This window comes from Ammospiza caudacuta, chromosome 1 (genome assembly GCF_027887145.1).
Source record: "Ammospiza caudacuta isolate bAmmCau1 chromosome 1, bAmmCau1.pri, whole genome shotgun sequence".
NCBI lineage: Eukaryota > Metazoa > Chordata > Aves > Passeriformes > Passerellidae > Ammospiza > Ammospiza caudacuta.
In genome coordinates, this window is record NC_080593.1 from 104,203,337 (window position 1) to 104,224,411 (window position 21,075).

Sequence of the window (21,075 nt, forward strand, 5' to 3'; positions counted from 1 at the left end):
CTCATTCTTCCTTCCACTGCCTCAAAACTCCCCACAGTATCAGAGTTAGAGAGGAGAAAAATGACCTTTCTTTCCCTGCCAGTGTTATCTGGGACAAAACTCAGTTACAACTCTGTAATTCTTATCCTCACCTCCAAACTTCTCTCCACCGAGAGAAGATTTACTACATTTTACTAATTTTATTAATTCTGCAATTTGGTGGTGGTTTTTTGTTTTGTTTTTTTCATAATTGTTCTGTCTTTTCATTTTGCTGAACTTTTTAACTGAAAAAAGCACCTTTGGCAGGGGAGCTCTAGTATTCTCTGTTATTAAACAAGAATGCTGGTACCATAGAATGAAAACTTCTGCTATTAAAGTAGTTAAGGCTATGCCTTTAAGCTACATTAATCTGAAAACCAAATTAAACTGCTTTCTGGAGCAACACTCTTCCTTGATATAGGTCATCATTTTATTATTTGAAAAAATAAGACAATCAGAAGCAGTCACTAGACAACCACAGTCACACTGAACAAAACTAGGACAGACAGCAACAGGAGTTTGTATTACTGACACCCTTAAAAAGTATTGCTCAACACTATGGAAAGCTATTAAGAAAGAGGTTACTACCAGATGCATTTCAAACACATTGCATTCAAACCTAAAAGAAAAACTCTTTAACTTTTACCTTTTATATTTTAATATGCATTGGAATATTTCTTCTTGTGCAAAAGTACTAGTCTAATTTACAAAAAAAATTTTTAGAGGTCACATTTTGCAAGTTCATTTAATGTAAAGGGGCTACAGAACATTCCTCCATCCTTAAAGAACTCAAAACTCAACTGGACAACCTGAGTAACACCACCTGGCTTTGAAATGAACTCTCTCAGCACTGAGCAGAGGATGGGATGGAAAACCCTCAGGACTCTTCCTACTTTAATCATTCCATGACTCTAAACCCTCCCAAAAGCAACTGAAAAGACTCTGCAGCACATAAATGCAAACCATTACTACTGATCTCTTAAAAAAATATCTGCTGCTTCTACCAACACGGGATAGTGAGTGGGATGGCATTTCTCCAACTCCGCATCTACATTTCACAGTCTCTGAAAACCTGTTAGACCAGCAATTCTCATTCTTCGAGGCGGAAAAAATCAGTAGAGTGCGAACCAGAGTGTGTTACTGCTCCTCCTCTTGGTTTCTAGATCTGCTTTTTGGAGGCAAAGTCTGTCAAGAAATATCCAGGAAAACCTGACAGCAAGAACCTCCTAGTTGAGCCTCATTTGGCAGAGCCTGGCATCTTCTGGCTCCATCTTCTACCCCCATCTGGTGAGGCTGCCTTTCAAGATTACAAAAGACAGTCAAAACATAACAAAGACTGAAAGCCACTGTTGCCAAAAGTCAGTCATGAGTAAATTTCTCTCTTTTTAGGTCTAAATGCTAATTGCTCTAGTGCCAGATTCTACCTGTCACTGCTCAGAAGCAGGTGATGTATGAAGTAGCTATCTACTCACTGCAGTGCTCATCATAATGAGAATATGGCTCATTTACAATTTTTGCCTATTAACTTCTGGTAGCACACTATCCATATAAACCAATTTGGCATAAACATCAAAGTTGTAATGTATGCATTTCTGTTTCATCTCGTACATTGCCTTTTTATTTTTTTTTCCCCTTTGGTGAGGATTCTTCAGCACCTTTAATGAGTAATTTACAGAATGGGCTGCTATAAAGAGCCATGGCTGGGAGATGCACTACACCCATCTTTCCAAACAGCATCCAGCTCTGCAGATAGAGACAGAAACCTCAAATTTACACACTGACTATGTAGGAGGCAGGCACTAGAAACAAAGGCTTAAAATTTAACTTTTAAAAAATATTTAAAAAACAGAAGTGAAAATTTTTCATCATTTGCATTTAGTCAGCAAAACAAAATTAATTCTTCCTAATATTTTCTGACTTCATAAGCACATATTTATTTCCCAGTACTATGGGGGTTTTGCATGCAAACACTATAGGAAAATATTTTAATCCATAAACTCTGTAAGTGAAGCTACTTCTCCATTTCCTAATGTTATTTTAATTACGAAATGGCTTAGAATTAACACTTTTATTTCTAAGAGATTTTCCTACCATTACCTAAGTTCTTAACTGTCCTTTTAAATGTTTAAACTACCTAAGTAAGTAAAAAATACAATGGAGTTACCCAGGTTTTAGCATACAAGGTCAAACCCACCACATTTTCAAGAGCTGCACACTGCCTCTGGCAGAAACCATTACTGGAACTTCAGAAAATAAAATACCCATAATGCATCTAGTTTTTGGTGCACTTAGAGAAACAACCCTGCCATCAACAAGTCTAAACTATGGCAGGTAATACATTCAGGCATTATTAAGAGTTCTGAGTCTTTAACAAGAGCATTCCTAATCAACAAAAATGTCAAAGCCGAATCAGTTTTGCTACTTTCTTCTCCCTGATCATACCAACTCAGAAACTCCCAATGCTACAAATTACCACTTCTAATCCTCCTCCTATGCAGCAGAATCCCTATTCCTTTGCAGGGAGGGTCAAGGTGAAACGCTTGTGACGCAGAGCTGAAGCCCCGCAGTTCCCCATTTACCAAGCCCTCCAGACAAGGAACCTGGTGCATGTGAGCCAAATGCAAGCGATGCTAATGCATTAATGACTGACATGTGGCAGAGGCACTGACACATTGATGCAGCCTGACATTAATGGAGAGATTTGCCTGTGGTCATGCACAGAGGGGGGAGGCAAAAACAGACCCACCTGCCTCATGTTTTAACCTGAGTATGAAATCAAATGTCAGAGAAGATTAATTAGATGCCAGGAGTTTTATTCTTTTCTGTTGATAGAAAAAGCACATTTCCATAATGTGAGGAAGCATTTATGTGGATAGCAAATCAGGTTGACATTGAGAGAAGGTTTACTTTATTGTGAATGCTAGCTATGTGGTGCTTGTCAGCGCAATTACCTTCTACTCAAGTGGTTTGCTTTTTAACATTTTATTATCTTAACAACAAAAACCCTGGAAGCAATAATTATTTATTATGCTAATTCTTTAGCTTTTTTCTTATTAAGTTCTGCCAGACCATTAAAACTTGCTGTTTTCCAGAAATAAACCTAATTTGTTAATATTCAGCCAATTATGGAAAAAAAAGAAAGACGGCAAAAACAATCTCTTTACTGGTAATTAGTTACTAACCAGTCAATTTGTACGCCTATCAGCTTCCCCATAAAGTCTATTTTCATTTATTCAATACCCAACATTTCTAACATCATTCTGATGGAAAACAACTTCAAAACACTAAGTCCACTGTAGAATTTTTTATAAATAGTGATTTAAGCAGTCTGAGAGGCAGCAGGGCTTTAGACCACTCTGAAAATGCACTATACTCAAGGACTGCATTTTAATTATGGAAACCTTTTAGAACATCCCTGTTTTATTAACAGTAAGTGAAAGACTATAAACAAGGCTTCAGTATGCACCACTTCTCAATCCTGCCTAAAGCCCTCAAGGGGAAGAGCTTCAATGTGCTTTCATTTCTCCCCCCTAGCATTTTTAACTCTGAATGCCTCTTCTCACCGGCTTTAAAATTCATTTAACATAACAACCACGCAGTTATGCTTTTTTCTTCCCTTTTTTTTTAATATACTAGTGTTCCCTCCTTTAGGAATAAACACCAAGGCCACAGCTCTCAAACTCCCATGGCATAAATTCAATATAGGAGACCATAAGCAATCTAAGCAGAAAAGCACTGCAACTAAATGTACCTTGAAAGGCTCTTAGTTTGCAACGCTTCTATAAAGCTTCGTGTCCATGCACAAACTGTCCCTACATTTCACGCAGTGACAGTGCTAGTAATCCCTGGAAAACTTGTGGAACAAATTCCCTCGCTCAGAGCTTAGTTCCCTCTGAGCCAGTACAGCACCAGCTTCTTCCACGGCAAGGATGCAGCGCTGCAAGGTTTGCCAGAGCAGCCCCCCCAGCCTCAGTGAGCAATACGAACTCCTGAGCTGCCACCACGCACAAGAGCAGAGCCAGGCTTCTCCATCCCTCCCTGCTTCTGAGACAGCTTCCTCCTGTACCTCCCACCGGGAGATTCTGCCTGTGGCAACAGAAAATTCCGCATTAATATGTAATATATACCATAATTAGCACTGTAAAGCAGGTAGTTATCTCACAACTATCCTTCCATCCCCTCTCTCATAAGCACGCAAGTTTATTTACAGGGGAAAAAAAAAAAAAAAAGCTAAGAAAAAAGAACCCCACAAAACTGGTGAAGAACATCTGATTCTTTTTATTTGTATTTTTTTTTATTCTATTTATTTGTATTTTTTAAAAAGTTACTTTCTAAGATTAAGCTTTTGCTTCTAGCATTCATCTCCTACATAGGAGGTGTGTAAGTATGACTGAAATCGTTTCTCTCTGCCTCTGCAGGGCTGGATGCTGTTTGGAAGGATGGGTGCAGTGCAGCTGCCAGCCACGGCTCTACAGCAACCCACTCTCAAAATCACTAATTACAGGTGCTCAAGAATCCCTAAAAAAAAAAAAAAGAGAAAGAGAGAAAGTGGTGTACTAGATCGAACGAAAATGCATATATATACAACTTTGATGTTTTTATCAACAAACTCCTGGCCTTTTGTACAAAAAGAGCATGAAGAAAATCACTACAAAAATGCTACTGATGTTCAGTACCACTTGTCATCCTAAGGGAGAAAACCAAAACCAAACACATCCCACAAATAAATCAATCAGAACCAGACTATAAAAGTCACCAAGACTATTTAACAAAATCAGAGTAGAAAGGCACTCTTTATAAAAGTACTTTTTAAGCACAGAGTCTAGAGATGGAGAAATTAACATGCTTTTCTGAATACATGCACAGCATTATCACTTAGTCCCTCCCAGGACATCAGGTTAGGCCTTTAGGGTTTATAACATTAGTTCAGCCTTTCTAATGAAGTGCGTGCCTCAGTGACCTGACTCTTTTACAGAGGCAGCAGCCTGATTTGGAAGTCACTGCATTCCTAGCCATGCCTCTGACTAAGCATGTAAAAACCTCTGAAGTTCTCTTATTCCTGGATCTCAAAACTACTTCATCTGCAAATCTAAGCCAGTGAGAGTTGCATTTGCTACCAAAAGGTAGAGAAGGTCAATTTTCAGTTTCAGCATGATTATCTCTCTTCAGCAGAAATTTAGAATGTAGGGCCCTTGAGTTTTCATCTCCAGACAGATTGTATTTAAGTGAATTTAAGATCAAGTGAATATTAGATTTTTTTTTGACATACAAAAATTCCCTCAAAAACTATTCACCTAGCAAAATACTTCAAAAAACAAATAAACTTGGGAGCTACACAGAAACTCCAAACAAATTCAGACTTCTGTAGAACACACCTGAAGACAATTAGCTTTTGGCAATGACTTTTGGCTGCTCTACTCACCATACCAAAATAAAAAACACAATACCTAATTTGAGAGAATCAATGTACATGGAACAATCCAATTCTGAAGCCTCTGATTTTCTCTCTCTTAGGACAGACATCAATTTTTTTATTACTGTACTCTAGAAAGTATATTACTAAATTTGATGCAGAAACACTAAATGTAATGCAAGAACAGAAGCAGAAAAAGCTCTTTAAAAATATAGGATGATGTGATGCAAGCTATACAGCCTATTATTTTCATTTATCACGCATGCATGTCAAATGGTAGTAATTTACAATAGTAAAGATCACAGTCACCTTCCACATCAACATAAAAATTTATCGCAAGTTAGGTCAAAATCCACTAGGTCCCACTCTGTTTGTTTATTACTGATTCATTGCTGGAGGCAATTAGCTCCATCCCCAACTGGGCTGCATTAACAGGCTGACTCCAAGGCAAAGTCAAAGTGGGGAGCACAAACCAGCTCTGAAAATAGATGGATTTGAACAGAAACAGATGAGGAGTGCTCATAAAACCTATGGCATAGCTGTCTGATAAGGCATATATTTTCCAACTCTAGGTGGGTAATGAGTACCTTCAGAAACAAAAATAACTCAAGTGACTTAAGAGTTCATCTACCTGAACTATTACAGGAACACACCTCTATTAAATCCATTATCCCATTATACAACTGCAGCCATTACACAGTTTTTGAATGATTTAAACTATTCTCACATATATGGGCCAGCACCCAGTGCATGTACACAAGATCAGAGTAATCCTTTTCTAGTCCCAATCATGACCTCACCTCAGCTAATCTTACTGCTTTCAGATACCTGAGACGCTGTTTGCAAACCTTCAGCTAGTCTTAAAAGTCACCCTGCTTTTCAGATTTCTGATTCTGGTGATACTGTAGAAGCCAGCAAAAGAAATCAGCTGCAGTCTCAGAGCTACGTAGCACTGAAGACTCCAGTAAAACTTGCTCCCATCATTAAAGAGAGGAAACAGAATCCAACCAGCATTCAGCTTCCCAAAGCTCTGTGATCTAATTCTACACAAAAGGCTTAATAAGGTTTAGGCTCACAATACAATTAGTAATTTAGCTCACAAATTAGACTATCTATTAACACTCCAGCAGAGACATCAGCTATATGAGGATTAAGAAGGAATCTGCTGCTCTCAATATGGGAGTAAGAACTTGAATGCTTTAAAAGACCACTTCTGCTTCTGCTAATGGGAACATATATTGCATTGTACAGGATTATGTGAGCATGGCCAGCAGCCTGCTCATATATTGAAATTTCATCAGCAGAAACCACAATAATAATTTACACAGTAAGTACAGAGTGGTAACTTTTGAGCTCATCTTAAAGCATAATTATAACTAGTAAAAATATGTACCAGTAGTGTGAAATACACTGCATACGCACTAGAAGTGCACATAGAAACAAGGCCCAAAATTTGGTAATTCAACATGGACAAACCTAGGTCAACCCAAGGTATGGAAATTATATTGTACAGTATCTAACTACAGTAATTGAATAAAGAAGCAACTATCTTCCAAATCTTTATTCTGTATCTATTAAGAATGGAAGCAGACATATGTAAAAAAAGATTCTTTGTCATCTTCACCCACAAATAGTGCCCAAAAGATTTTGAAAAAGAGCTGGTATCTCTAGCATGCTTCTTAATGGCACATTGCTCACACAGAAAAATACTCCAGAGGTAGGCTAAAAAACCACTCTCCTTATCATAAGAAACTAAAATTTCAACTGCTGTGTTTGAAAAGTACCATTCCAATTTCCAGAAAACTATACATGTAACTACATTTCTACAAAATGCCAATATTGCTGTGCTCTTGCTGACTTGTGTTAAAATCTGAATTACTTGCAATAACAGGAGCTTTTTCTAATTACTTTGACAGTATGCCCAAAACCGACTGTATTCATCTTCAGGTTTTAAGCTTGTGTTTGTATAATTAGGGCCAGTATTACTAATTCTTTATAGCTTGAAAACAAACAAAAAAAATCAGTTCATCAGTTTACTTCACACTCTAGTAAAAACCATTCACACCCAAATAATATTATGAACAATGTCCATCTGGTCTGAAATCTAGATTTGGCCGCTGTATCTCATTGCCCCACCAGCAATGCCTGCTGCTGCTATCAAGCATACTGTGTGAACACACTCACTGCAAAGCAAGGCTTAAACCTCACTTGTTCACAGCACTCACTCATAAGCACATGCTTTGCTGTCATGTGCGCTACCACATGCATGGGACCCTTTTGGTCTTATCTGCCTCAAGGAGAAATAAAAAAGGCAAACCCCCTAACTTGTGATGAATGATACTCAGGCAGTCATGAATTGTATCCCCAAGCCTCCACCACAGCCGCCCAGAGGCTCTACAGCCCTCTGAAAACATGCACACACTTCTCCAGACTGGAAGGGCAGAAGTGCCCCACAGCAACACAACAGGAAATCCACATCAGAGCTGCACATCCTAGGGCTCAGCTCTCTCCCCAGCCCAGTCACTGCTGCCCAGAGCATGGCACAAGTCATTTGAGGAGAAGCCACACAGAGACCTCACAGCAGCTTTCCAGCGTATGAATAGGGCCTACAAGGATGCCAGAGAGGAACACTTCTTCAGGAAGTGTAGTGACAGGACAAGGGGAAACGGCTTCCAACTGAGAGTGGATTTAGATGATATATTAGTTAAAAATTCTTTACTGTGTGGCTGGTGAGGCACTGGAACAGGTTGCTCAGAGAAGTTGCAGATGCCCCAACCTGGCAGTGTTGAAGGCCAGGTTGGACATGGTTTGAGCAACCTTGTCCAGTGGGACATGTCCCTGCCCATGAAAACAGTTTTGTAACTACATGATCCTCATGGCCCCGTCCAACCCAAGCCATTCTATGATTCTATTTGTGGAACACGGTGATGAGGAGCTGACACGAACAAAGAAAAGGCAGTGGAGAGAGCTCAGGAGGTGGCAGGTAAGCAATGTATTCTTAAAGGCGGCCTGGTGGTTAACAGCTTTGTTAAATATGTATTATATTTGCTGTGAAATACATTGTGTTAAAGCACAATTTTAGAACTGAGAGCAGGTAAGAACCCTCCCTCTTCCTCTGCACAAAATTCCACAGTACACAGCTCTGGAAGATTACTATAATTGGCCAATTCTTTCTTTTATTGCTAGACTACTGGGCAGAGTCAAAGCACTGAAATCATGGGAATAGGGTGGCTTGTTAATGTCACATATTTGCTCAAAGTCAGTTTCAAGCATACAGATCCCTTTTTTTGAAGTCCTCCTCCCAGAGATCTAGAAATACCCATTTTTTAATCCTGGCATACAAGCAAGAATTAATTTTTCACTGCTACAAATCTAGGGTGACATAGTGCAGTTTGTGAAGACTTCAACAGACTGAGTTCTGCAAACGTGAGATTTCTCACTCACAGCTAGTGAGTGGTTCCCAAACAGTTGTTTGAAAAGCTGTGATCCACACACTATGTGCACTGATTTGAAGCAAACAGGCACATCAGACAGTGCCTGACTGAAGGAGATTTACTGTGGGCCAGTTCATGAAACCACAAGTTTATGTTCATTTTGAAATTAAATGTAATTCAAAAATATGGACAGCATGCATTGCTGTCTTGGGGTCGGGGCTACACATCAGAAACTGGTTCCATTTTTTGCCATGGGCCCACAGAAACGACAGGCAAGCAGTAACTTTAAAAATGCAAGTTTCCATGTTGCAGTGTAAACTGCAACCCAATCCATATAACCAAAACCTCTGAAGTAGTTTCTGACTTATGCCAGAATGACTCCACAGCTGCTGCTTTCCACTTCCATTCATCAAGTCATTACAGACACGTTCCAAAAAAAAAAATTTAGACCTCCAAAGGCAGAATCTGTTTCTCTCAAGGAATCAGAGAAAAAATTTCAAATGCAGCAGAAAATGCATGCACCGTTTACATTCCCTAATTCCCCTTGAGTTGACCTTGGCCATTCAGCTAGATAAAGCCCAGACAGTCTTTATCTGAAATTCTCAGCCTGAACATATGCTCCACCCCTACTCCAAGACAGAATTAATATCTGCTCTTCCACACTCCAATTCATTGCATGACAGAGGAAGATACAGGTGAATAAGGCTCAAGTTCACAGTCAGCTATGATCTGCCACTGAGTCAACCCACAGGCACTGCAGTATATTTGTCTATGACTGAAAACAGAAGTAGCTGAGGAAAATTATTTTTAAGGGGCTATTTCCTTACATGGATAATCTTATACTATATACTGGGCTGAAATTTCAAGAACATTTTAAGGCCTTTTATGTTTACACCTTTCTGTGGCCATGGCAAGTTTTTAACAAGGGTAACATTTAAGTGCCCAAAATTCAGGATTGCAAAGAAGCACTAGATTCTCATGGACAAACTTCCCAAAGAGCAACTGTACATGTAAGGATCCATCTCTGAAACCTTGCAAGACTCATTTAAAAATCCCTGTCCATATCTGCTGGTGGTGCATGGCTGCTGCAGAAGTCAGGGGTCTTATGTGTCAAGAGTGTATTTCAACTTGTCTTGGGCTCCTGGGCCCAATGCAATTTCAATGCATATTTGCTCTAAAGGGCGTGTGCTTGTCTCAAACACTCCTAAATAAATAAAACAAACCCCAGCGTTTTCCAATTCCACAAATGAAAGCGGTATGCCAAGTCATATAAAATCCCTTACTAGCCTAGATTTATGGAGGCAATTCTAACAACAATTCTTGATGTAAAAATAAATAAAACACACCTCATGAACTTTAAATGTGGTCTTCAATCCATGTGCTTTTCTGTTGCCGTAAACAGCAGGTACTAATGTAATGGGACCATACAAGCTTCCATTTCACATTTTCACCCTTCAAGGTTTTAAACAGATGTTAACTTTAGCTGTCTTTTGATTTTGTTCATTTGCCAACACAAGGTCTGTGATGCTCACAGACCTAACCCCAAAAGCCTTCTCTCCCTTTTAGAAAGTTGCTTGCAAAGGTTTTCCCCTGAGCTAGGAGCTAGGACAGAGTCAAGATGACATCTCTCAGACACGGTAAAAAGGGCATCAGCTGCACAGTGCCTCAAAATTATTACTGGGACAACAATTTATCTGACATAACTGAGAAATTACTTCAGTATCAAGCTGTCTCTGCAGAAGTTAAAAAGAAAAAGCTTAAGTGATGTGTTATGTAAAATGCTTATATTTAAGTGCTGAATGCAGAGCTTTGTAAAATAATCTTCATCTACTCTGCAGAATTCAGAAAAGGTAACATTAAAGGAAAAAGGCTATAGCTATTTTCAGTCATTAACACAAGAACTACCCCACTGAGAATTATGGTTCCTGGAAATGTCCATAACTGCCTCTATCTCCTAAACACAGGACAGTATTTAACCATGTTTTTGAGTTTCCAGGGAAAACTGAAGCTAGAGGTGGTGACAGGCAGCTGCTATAGATTTTCTTTAAATTGTTTTGGGGTTCTTAGTTATCACTTTCCTTTCTTTTAATGTTTTGTAAATGGAAATTCAGCAGATTTCTGAACCATGTGGAAAAAAAAAAGAAAAAAGAAATTGCAACTAGTCTGGCTATGAAGATCCTCATCCATGTCACAGTCAAACGCCAGAGCACAGAGTTGAACCTGGATCTCCCACATCTATGTGGGAGCTCTGATCACTAAGCAACTATTACAACAGGAACTTAAAAAAAAATTGTATAAATATAGATATACACACACACACATGTCTTCTTCATGCTGTCCTCCAGGGGTGTGGTTCATGTGAGACAATGCCATCCCAACACAGAACCAGGAAAGTCTCCAGGGTCAGAAGGCTCCAAAGAGGGAAAAGAGTTCCTTGGTTAAGATTTTATGACATATCTTAAAATAGTTGAGGAAAAAGAAAAACTATAGAAAAACTATGAACTTCTAAATTAATCATCAGAACACTCCTGTTCCTGAATTACACTGATTGACAGAAACATTAACAGCAATTATAATATGCTTTATAGTCCCAACAGGTGTGCAAACAGTGTGAAACACCTTGAAACAAAAATATTTTCTTTCAAGTTTCTGCCACACCTTTGAGCACACTATGAGCAGGCTGCACATTTGTTAGGAAATGCTGGACTTCTCACAGTTCATGAGAAGGGTGGAAGATGGAAGAAGTAACAATAAAATTTTTCTAACAAAACATATCTAAATCATGTAAGAAGAATGAGCAGTTGTACTAAAGTAAGCAGCTACAGAGGAAACAGTAAGGTCTGCTGTGACAATTGACTTTCATGTTTGTTTTCAACTGCTCACTAAACTGTTTGCTAGAACAGTAAAAAGCCATGAAGGTAAAAAAAAATCAGAAGTGAGACAAACAGAAGTTTCCATGTAGGTAGAGAACAATGTGAATCCCTTTAGGAAACCTTCACCTCTCCTTGAGATACAACCTGGAAACACTCTTTTTGTCAGAAACTATGAGAAACTATGCTCAGAAATTCTGCCCTCAAAATCTATGTAGACTTGGTAACCAATACTTTAAGATGTGCATATAGCTGACAACTTTTTGGTCACAAACTACTGCATCAGTCATAGCAGCATGACTAAGCACCAGTTGCCAAAATAAGGATTTGGCCATAGAGGGAAAGAAAAACACAACCCCTCCCTGCCACCACCTCTGCGTCAAGTACACCATGAAAAATGCAAAGGTCTGCTAATGGGTAGTAACTCATCAACTTTGAGACAGGGGCATACAAACTAGCACACAGATTACAGACATCCACACAAGTGTGTAACTGCACATATCAGGGGGGGAAGTTATTTACTCAGGCTAATGTATATTCACCAGGAAAAAAAAAACAACACTTGAACAGCCACTCAATTTACCTGTAACAATCCACAAGCAAATCTTAAGTATTAGGTTACTGATCCACTCTTTATCCACCTGAAAGTACAAGAAACTCCTGTAATATGCTCCTCAATCTTATATTAGAATCTTATCAGCACAAATAAACTGTTCTTTCACCTAATGAGCCTAAATTTATGCGCTACAGAATTAAAACAAAGGTCCATTGACAAAAGTATTCTATTCACTACATTATTTATAAATACTCTAAACCAGATTTTATTTTAGAGTTTGGGATAAAAGATGTGACAGGATTCAAGATAATAAAGCATGAGCTTTCTGCAAACTTCCCTAAAATAACCATGCCTTAAACAAAAAACCCAAGTAACAAAACAACAAAAAAGCAAAAAATCCCCCAAAAATATGTGTGATGGAAAAAGAAATCTGCTCTAAAACAGGCGTGTGATGCTCTATTTCATTCTCCTAGAAAATGAAGAGCTGAAGTGATAAAAGAGGTAATTAGCTGTTAGTTATTTCAGAGCAAAAACACATTTCTAGTGATTAACAAAAAATGCTGTAAGAGATATTTATAATGGCTTAACAGTGAAGAAGATTAGAAAGACAAAAAAACAGGGGGGAGTAATAAAAAAGCTAATCCACCCCACAAAAATCTCACTCTAAACAAAAATTATTTTTCTAAATTAGGGTGGATTACACATTGGGGGTGGGGAGGAGAAAAACAGTCATAAGTGAAATGTTGGGTTTACACCATTTTGCAGAAAAAAATTTAGGATTCATTAACATCATTACATTTAATCATATGTGTAAAGATAATCAACTATTGCTATGTAAAGCTGTCAGAAGGCATATCTGAGCCTTGAATACACATTATTAAAAACAAATGTGTTGAAAACTAAGATAATAAAAATATGAAAACATGAATAATTATAAATTCACTCCTGTTTTCAACAAGTAATTCAGTCACCATTTAGACTTCAGAGTTTTTTTTTTACATCGTCTCTTCTAGTAACATTCATCTCTTCCATGCTTCCAGCAAATGCTACTCCTTCTTTCCCACCATTCCCCCTCAGGACATATAAAGTCTAACCTGTTTTCAGAACTCCTTTCTGCTAATATTGCCATGGTTTTGTCTGAACAACTGTCTTTATTTTTTTTTTCTCCTACCATTGCTCCTTATGTGGCAAAGGGTCACTGTTGAGTCAGACACTTCTGGCTGAGACACTTCTTTCCTATTCTCTGCAGATATTGAGCACGGGTATGCATCAGAGGCATAAATGCACCTTAATTTTTACTGTTATTACTCTCAAAAATCTGGGCACAAATATGTCTTTCTTTCATTTTTAAAGCATATGTGGCACCTTACCCTCTGTATCTCCTCACAGCATTAATGGAAGCCACATGGCTTGAAAACCAACACAACACTTCCTTATGCCAAAAGGAAATAGAATTCCACAGACAGCAACATCATCTCCATAGATAATTATTCTGAATGGATTAGAAAAGTTCTTAATAGGTTGTGAGGAGACATGTACTCCATCAAAACTTAAAGGTTTATCTTAACCATCTTGATTGATTCTTAAAGATTATCAGATCTCTGCAGCAATAGTTCTTGCATTTAAAACACTAGGAAAGTACTGACAATTTCTCTGTAGTTTCATGCATTTTATTATGTATTTTTGTCATATTAGAACATTCATACATCTTTCTGTTGAATACTAACACTGATACTGAAATCGGTCTTTTTACATGCAATTAAAAGTTCATTTGTATTGTAATCAAACTGATGCAAACAAGCCACCAATGGATTAAAATTCTCTAGGTCACAAAAATCCATCATCTGTTTCACACCTCCCCACCTCCAAACACACCTACATTGTCACAATGCCTATCTTACAGCCCTTTCTCTTCCCATGCTTAGAAAAATGGATTTAGAGATGCAGCTACACCTAGTGATCAGCAGCAGATCACAGCAGGCAGAACTCTGGAAGACATGACAAAATGATTCAGAGAGAAGTATCTGAATACACTGAGGTGAACAGACTGACATAGGAAAATTTATTGCTACTTTTTTTTGTTTCTAAATACATGACCATATGTTCCAAATTGGTTTCAGTGTCTCAAAATCATGTTTTAACATATAACATTACACATCAGTAATAAGAGAAAAGAGAATTGGAAGTTATCAACAAAATAAAATGAAATTAAATGAAATAAGGAGAAGACTCTCAATTTTTCTTAAAGAAAATGAGCAGCTAATTCAGCTGCATTCACAGATTAACAGTTTGTTCCTGGGAAAATTTTCAAAACTAATACCTCCTTCCACAAGAGTCATAATTGTAGCTGAAAGGTTTGTAATTGCATGTCATTTCCTGGGGAAACATCTTCAGAATTTAGTGACATAGCACAGAAATAAGAGTTTGACAGTGATACTAACAAGCTTTAAACACTAGAGATATCCCTCTCAAAAAGCCTTTCCTGTAGCATAAAGTTGCAACACCTGAAACGCAGGATCAGTTCACAGATCCTGACCCCACAACATCACTGGACTTAGTTCCATCAAGTCTACACTTATTATCTTCCCCCCCAGCTGAATCCAGTGATGCACACACAAGGGGTTGTCTCAGCAGGAAGGTGCAGAACTGGCCTGGCCACCAGGAACTCGCCTGGTTGCCATTTTCATTGACCGTGGCAGGGTGTGGGTGAGCGTTTATGAGAAATAAACCATCCCCACATCGCCAGGTCAGACTCAAGTGACATTAGCACGGTGGAGTCCAGAAGCTTGCCCACTCTACCCTAACGTGTTCTGTGATTTGCATGGGGATTAGGTCTCTCTAGCTGCCAATCTAGCAACTTATGTGAGCACTGAAGATATTATTATTTCATATATTATATGCGCTTATATTGTTTCAGAACACTGAGTTGTTTTGCTCATGAATTCTGACAACTGCTAACTCATGAGACCAAATGAACACCATAGCATTTTTTTCACCCAGTGTTACTACATCCCTGCAGTAATTTTTAAGATTCATTTTTAATTTCTGATGATCTTTCATTACTATCTTTTGAAAACAGAACAGCTAAATAAAATAAATTTTAAAAAAACATACACACCACAGTTTCTTTTTTGATGAACTGTGCCACTTCCAAAGCCCTGACTCATTTCTACCTGAAGCATTCTAAAGCACATCTCAGTTGACATGGGAAGACAAACTTTACTTCATTTGTTATAACTGCAAAAAGTTTTTAAAAAAACCCCAAAAACTAAAAACAACATCACACTTAGAAGCAGATTTTTCAAAATGCTTCCATTCATTTGCTGGAGTATTTTAAATAAGAATAATCTTAGATGTAAAACAGAAATCAATTCATTCACCTATTCACCTAACAGCTGTAATAGCAGCAGCAAAAATCTCTGAACAGTGGGAAGTTTGGTTTGAGAACCTTCCACCACAGCTCTCACTGTTTAGTGAGGCCAAGTCCATGCTGTGACCTGTGGCTGGAATAGTTTTGTAGCTGAGCTGACAAACTGCATCAGCCACTAATAAAGCTGCATCTCCACTGGCATTTGTTACTTCCCTTAGAAGATGCAGGAATACAGACTTGATGGATGTGCGGAGAGAAAGAAAAGCAGGTGGAATAAACAACGCAAACAGAAGCAGAATTTGCTAAAGTGAGATATAACTACACTTGGAGGTCTTTGTTGCTGAAGTGATCAGAATAGCCAACACACACTTTCAAACAGAGATTCTGAATACTCTGAGAAATCTCTTTAAACACAGCTAATTATATCAGAAACTTATTTTCTAGGCATTGCCAGGAGCTTCATTTCAGCTAGGATAGAATATAGGTTAAGTCTTCATAGGCCCTTTCTTTTCTCTGCAGTCACCAAACATCAACGTGATCACAGTAAATTTCAACTTCAGCATGTCAAACTTCTTCCTTACATCACTTTTCTGGAAAATGTGATCCTTCTTTTTAAAGTGCCTACACCCAAAAATGAACAGATGAGTCTAAGGCACAACATCTATTCAGAATGCAGGGTTTTGTATTCTTAATCCATTAAACAGCTTGAGAATTACTATTCTTTACGTAAAGCCTTTACTACTCACTAGGAAAAATAATTTTCAAATTTTGTACAGCACTTTTCCTCCTTTTCTTCTCTTCATAATTGCCACTAGTCCTGGTTCATAACAAAGGGACTCCCACAAGTATTTTTAATCAGCCTGTCCATCCTTCTCACTGCAACAAGACTCATTCGTTCTCAGAGAAAAACTAAAACTTTTTAAACCAGTGCCACAAAAAGAGCGTTGATATACAACCTTGGTGCTTTTCACAGCAAAAGTGAATGTAACAGACTAATAACAGCCCTCCCTCTGTACGAGTCAGGCTGTAACCAAGAAACACCAATTTCAGAATCCAGGCTGTGTGCACATTTACATCTACCTGAATAGGAATGCCTTCATAAAAACACAGTTTCCGAGTTCTATTACACATTTCCTCGCTTTGAATTTCAGCTCCCCATTTTTGTATTTGACAGAACTCATCCCATCCAGACTCTTAATTTTATGGAGACCAAATATTTATGTTTACAATGTCTCTTTTAACTTTCCCCATCTCTACGTTTGACCTAAATCCCTTACAGGAGTGAATTGCTGTCTCTAGCCTGAATAACCTACCAAGCAGGTGGACAAAGGAAGATGGTGGAATCAAGTGGCATTTTCTATGACTGAACACCACTTTTCAGGAACTTTAGTAATATTAACATTCAGTCTTCACAGGAGACTGACATAATAACATTTTGCTAAAATTATAAACAAAACCAGCTAAATTAGGTGTGCTATCGTTTCTCAGAAAGAAACTAAAAAATAGTTAAATAACCCAAAACTAATCTTGCAGAGTCCAGCTACTTTTAAAAACTTTGGATAAGTAGTACTGTCCGTTTAAGACAATGTTTTCAGTAGCATCTCTTAAACTCAAATTCTTGAGATCATTTACTTCTTGAACTGATGAATCCAGAATTTTAAAATCTTTAGTTAAGGACTCAGAGAAAATCTCATTGTTATTAACTGTTAAGCTGCTTTCAAAAGATTACTTGAAAGCTCCCAGGCCTTAAAAAGCCAAGATCTGATCTTTCAGTAAGATTATTTTCTAAATAAGAAATTCAAATAAGACAATTGCTGAAGACAACACTAGAACCAATCTTTGTGAAACAAATCAGTCAGTTTAGAAAAGGGTACAAAAAAAAAACAGAACTATAAATGCCACAGGCACTCAATTCACACACTGCTATTCTATGCTTAGAGCATGTGTGGAGTTGCTTTTGTTTCTTTTCTCTTTGTTTGTTTTTAAACTTTTCATAGGTTAGTCATGTAACTCCCTTCTGCAATAAGGGACAACTATTACAAAAGATAACTACCCAACTCAAGGATGGATTTTTCTGTCATTTAATTTCTATGACGCTGATCCATCAAGGTTTTAACAAAAGAAACAGCATTATTTTTCCCCCAAGCAAAAATTATACCCAGACACAGGCTTCATGTGGTAAAGCACAAAAATGGAAATTTCATCAATTTTGTTTCAAGTGCCGAGAACCAACACTAGAAAGAAAAAATTCTGCACATGCATCTTCACAAGCAATCATTACCTTCAGTACTTAACATACACATACATAAAAACACATGGGGAGAAAACTGGGCAGATTCTGCATCCCTTGCCATCTCACTGTAAATAGCAATCTCTGAGTACTTCAGATGGTGTGGAACTGCACCCTTGGAGTAACCGTACACACAAGTCACTGGTGAATTGTTCACGGTTTATAGCACTGCTCGCTCCACAGCATGTCAGGTAAATGAATACAACAGATACAAATCAAACAGTAATGTGGGATTGTTCTTCAGCAACACGAACAGCACTTCAGTGCTGATCCCAGTACAGTATCAGCACATTGCATGCACAAGCCACTTAAATATCCAGAAGAAGAGATAGCCCCAGCTTAACTTTAAACAAAAAGTTAGTTCACACAGGTCAGCAGTGAGTTACAGATTTATCTTAATAAACCAAGTGCTCCCATTGAAGTCTGGACACTAGACTGCCAACATTAATGAGCTGTAGAGCGAATATAACTGAGTCCAGTTTCGTAATTCGCTGCAGAGCATACCCTCCTTCTAACGGGAATTTGGAAAATATTTCATCACTGTTCCATATCACCTTGGAACACAACGTTTTTCTACTTGGAGGTCTTCTGTCTCGTCTACAGTAAAAATGCTCCCAAGAAGCTAGGGGAAATGCAGCTACGTATACAAGAGGTCTGTGGAATCACACATAAAACCAGAAATTTAATTTTTTTTAATAAGTTCTATACTAGACCACCAACTCTCAGCCATAAAACTTGGTTTAGCAACAGTGCTCCATAGATGCAACACGTAATGTGAAAATATAAACTATTCTGCAGCCTGAGCAACAAGGAGTCAGAAGGATTGCTTCCAACCAGATCAAAGCACACTTCGCACGAACTGAGTACCAGATGTCTTCAATTTAACGTGCTTTCAGTTCCACTAACTTCATGTTAGGAACAAAACACACCAAAAAAGAATTCTGAAGTTACTCTTTGCAGGAAGAACTCTTTCACAATCCAAAATTCTGTCTAAAATTACGGGTTTCTCCAACATATAAATAAGACAGGGGCGCAGGCAGGGGACTCGAGACCGAAATAACCATCTGCAGGTCTGGGGCTTCGGGGAGCAGAGGCACGCCGCCGCTGAAGGGGCACTTCGGGGGCTGCTCCTGGCTGTGGGTGCCGGCACCCATCGCAGTTCCTGCCCTGCCCTCTCGGGTGCCGCTCTGGGGGCTGCACAGAGCCCGGGGCCGGGGCTTTCCCCCGGCGTCTCACAGCCGCACCTCCGGGCAGCGCCGGGGCGGGGAGCGGCGGGGGCCCGTGCCCAGGCACCGGCGGGCGGGCAGAGCCGCGGGGCCCGCGGGCAGCCCCGCAAGCCCTCCTCCTTCCCCCGTGGCCAGCCGCGGCGGCGGGCGGAGCGCCGGGGACCGGCTCACCTCGCCCCGCCGCCTCCCGTGCCGGGGCAGCGGGCAACTTTCGGGAAGTCAGCGGCGGAAAAACGCCGGAGCGAGCCCGAGTCCCGCCCGTCCCTCCAGCCCTGCCCTAGGGCTGTCCGAGCCCCACCAGCCTCTTGACCTTCGTGTCAGGCGCTCAGGGGCGCCAGCGGAGCGGCATCCCGGCACCGCTGCTCCTCGGGACACTTTTTCACCCCACCGACGCAGCGGTTCAGAAGTGTCAGACCCGTCAGGGGGATGGGGATGGGGAAAAAAAAAAAAAGAAAAAAAAAAGTATACAGAAAAAACAAAAAACCTAAACCAAACCCCCACCACCTCCGAAGTGCCCGCGCTCCCCCCTGCCCCTCCGCCGCCTGGCTCCCGGGGAGTCTGCCCGGCCCCGGGCTGGCGAGCCGACTCCTTACCTGTGAACGTCTGCGCTCCCGCTGCCAGCAAAAGTCCGGCCAAAGTAACCAGGCAAGTTCCAACTTTCCCCATATTTCCAGCCCTTCCTGCTCCGAATCCAGCAAAGTGCCAAAGTGTTTGCCAAAGTAGGAGGCGCCCCTCTCGCCCCCCTCCAGTCCAGTGGGGCAGGCGAGGAGGGGGCAGCCGGACTCCCGCACTTGGTGGCCCGCGGGCTGTTCTTCCCTCCTCGCCCTCTCTCCGCTCTTACGGGCAGGGAAGAGGGTGCGAAGTGGCCGGCGGCCGCCCACCCGTCTACCTTCCTCCGGCCGCGCCGCTGTCCCGGGGGCCGTGCGGGCGCCGCTCGCCTCCCCCGGTGCCCGGGGGGGCACCCTTAATCGCGGAGCCTCCTCGGCCGGCGCCGCCGCTAGTCCCGGCTCAGCTCGGCTCCCTGACTGACTCGCGGTCCCCCCCGGCGGGCGGGCGGGCTGAAGGGAGCGGGGAAAGTCACGCCCAGCCGCCGGCGCCGCCGCTCTCCCCCGCTAGAGGGCGAGGCGGCCGAGCCCCGCCGCCGACAGCAGCTCGGGGGCGGCTGCCGCCTGCGGCGGCGAAGAGCTCGGGTCTTCTTCCCGCCCCGCTGCCCCGAGCGCGACTCGGCTGAGGAGGTCGTGGCTCCGTGCCAGGCAGGACGATGTCGAAAGTTCGCGGACAGCGCGGGGGGAAAAGAAGGAGGAGGCAAAAGAAAAAAAAAATCTAAGCTAGGCGTCTCGGTAACTTTGCCGCGGGCCGGCCCCTGCCACAGCCGCAGGCGCTGAAGTTGTGGCCGGCGCTGGTCCCTGCCCCGCCGCGACGGGGCCCCGCCGGAGCGAGCGGTGCGGCCCCAGGGGAGCGGTCTCGCCCCCGCCCCGCCGCTCTGGCGCTGCTGCGAGCACCGGGACAGGGAAGGGGAAGCGCAGGAGAGGGGCAGAGCGCCGGCTTTCCATAAGCGCTTCGGTTTGTTTGTATAGGCGGTCTGGAGCCTGTCGGAAGAACTAGTTGGAGGCCACCGCTCAGCCTTCCACGGGAACCGCAAGCGTGAGAGCCCTGCCCGCACGGCGAGCGGCTGATACCGAGAGGAAATTGAGATGTAAATGGGTTCTCCGGGCTGGCGAGGAGCGGCACTGTCGTGTACATTAATTGCTTCGCATTGGCGTGCTGCTCATAAAACTTAATCTCCTCGCCTAGCCCTCGGTAAGAGCCACCCTTCGCCCCTCCGGAGCGCTTCGGGAAGGGATCTCTGGAGAGCGCCCAGCCCGGCCCCCGGTTCAAGACACGGGCGCAGCTCTTAG

At 41.2% G+C, this 21,075-nt stretch overlaps 1 protein-coding gene across 4 annotated transcripts in view; it reads right to left on the reverse strand.

The window, feature by feature from the left end:
• The window catches only part of PTPRM (protein tyrosine phosphatase receptor type M), a 442,137-nt gene extending 421,849 nt beyond the window's left edge, over nucleotides 1-20,288 (reverse strand). For 2 of the 4 annotated variants that reach the window (XM_058818619.1, XM_058818610.1), the window contains exon 1: nucleotides 19,771-20,286. In XM_058818619.1, the coding sequence (XP_058674602.1) occupies nucleotides 19,771-19,843 (73 nt within the window). In that variant the 5' untranslated portion in view covers nucleotides 19,844-20,286. Of the gene's footprint in view, nucleotides 1-19,770 lie in introns of all 4 variants that reach the window. The other 2 variants (XM_058818601.1, XM_058818628.1) reach the window with 2 other exon arrangements.
• Between the last annotated feature and the right edge of the window lie 787 nt (nucleotides 20,289-21,075).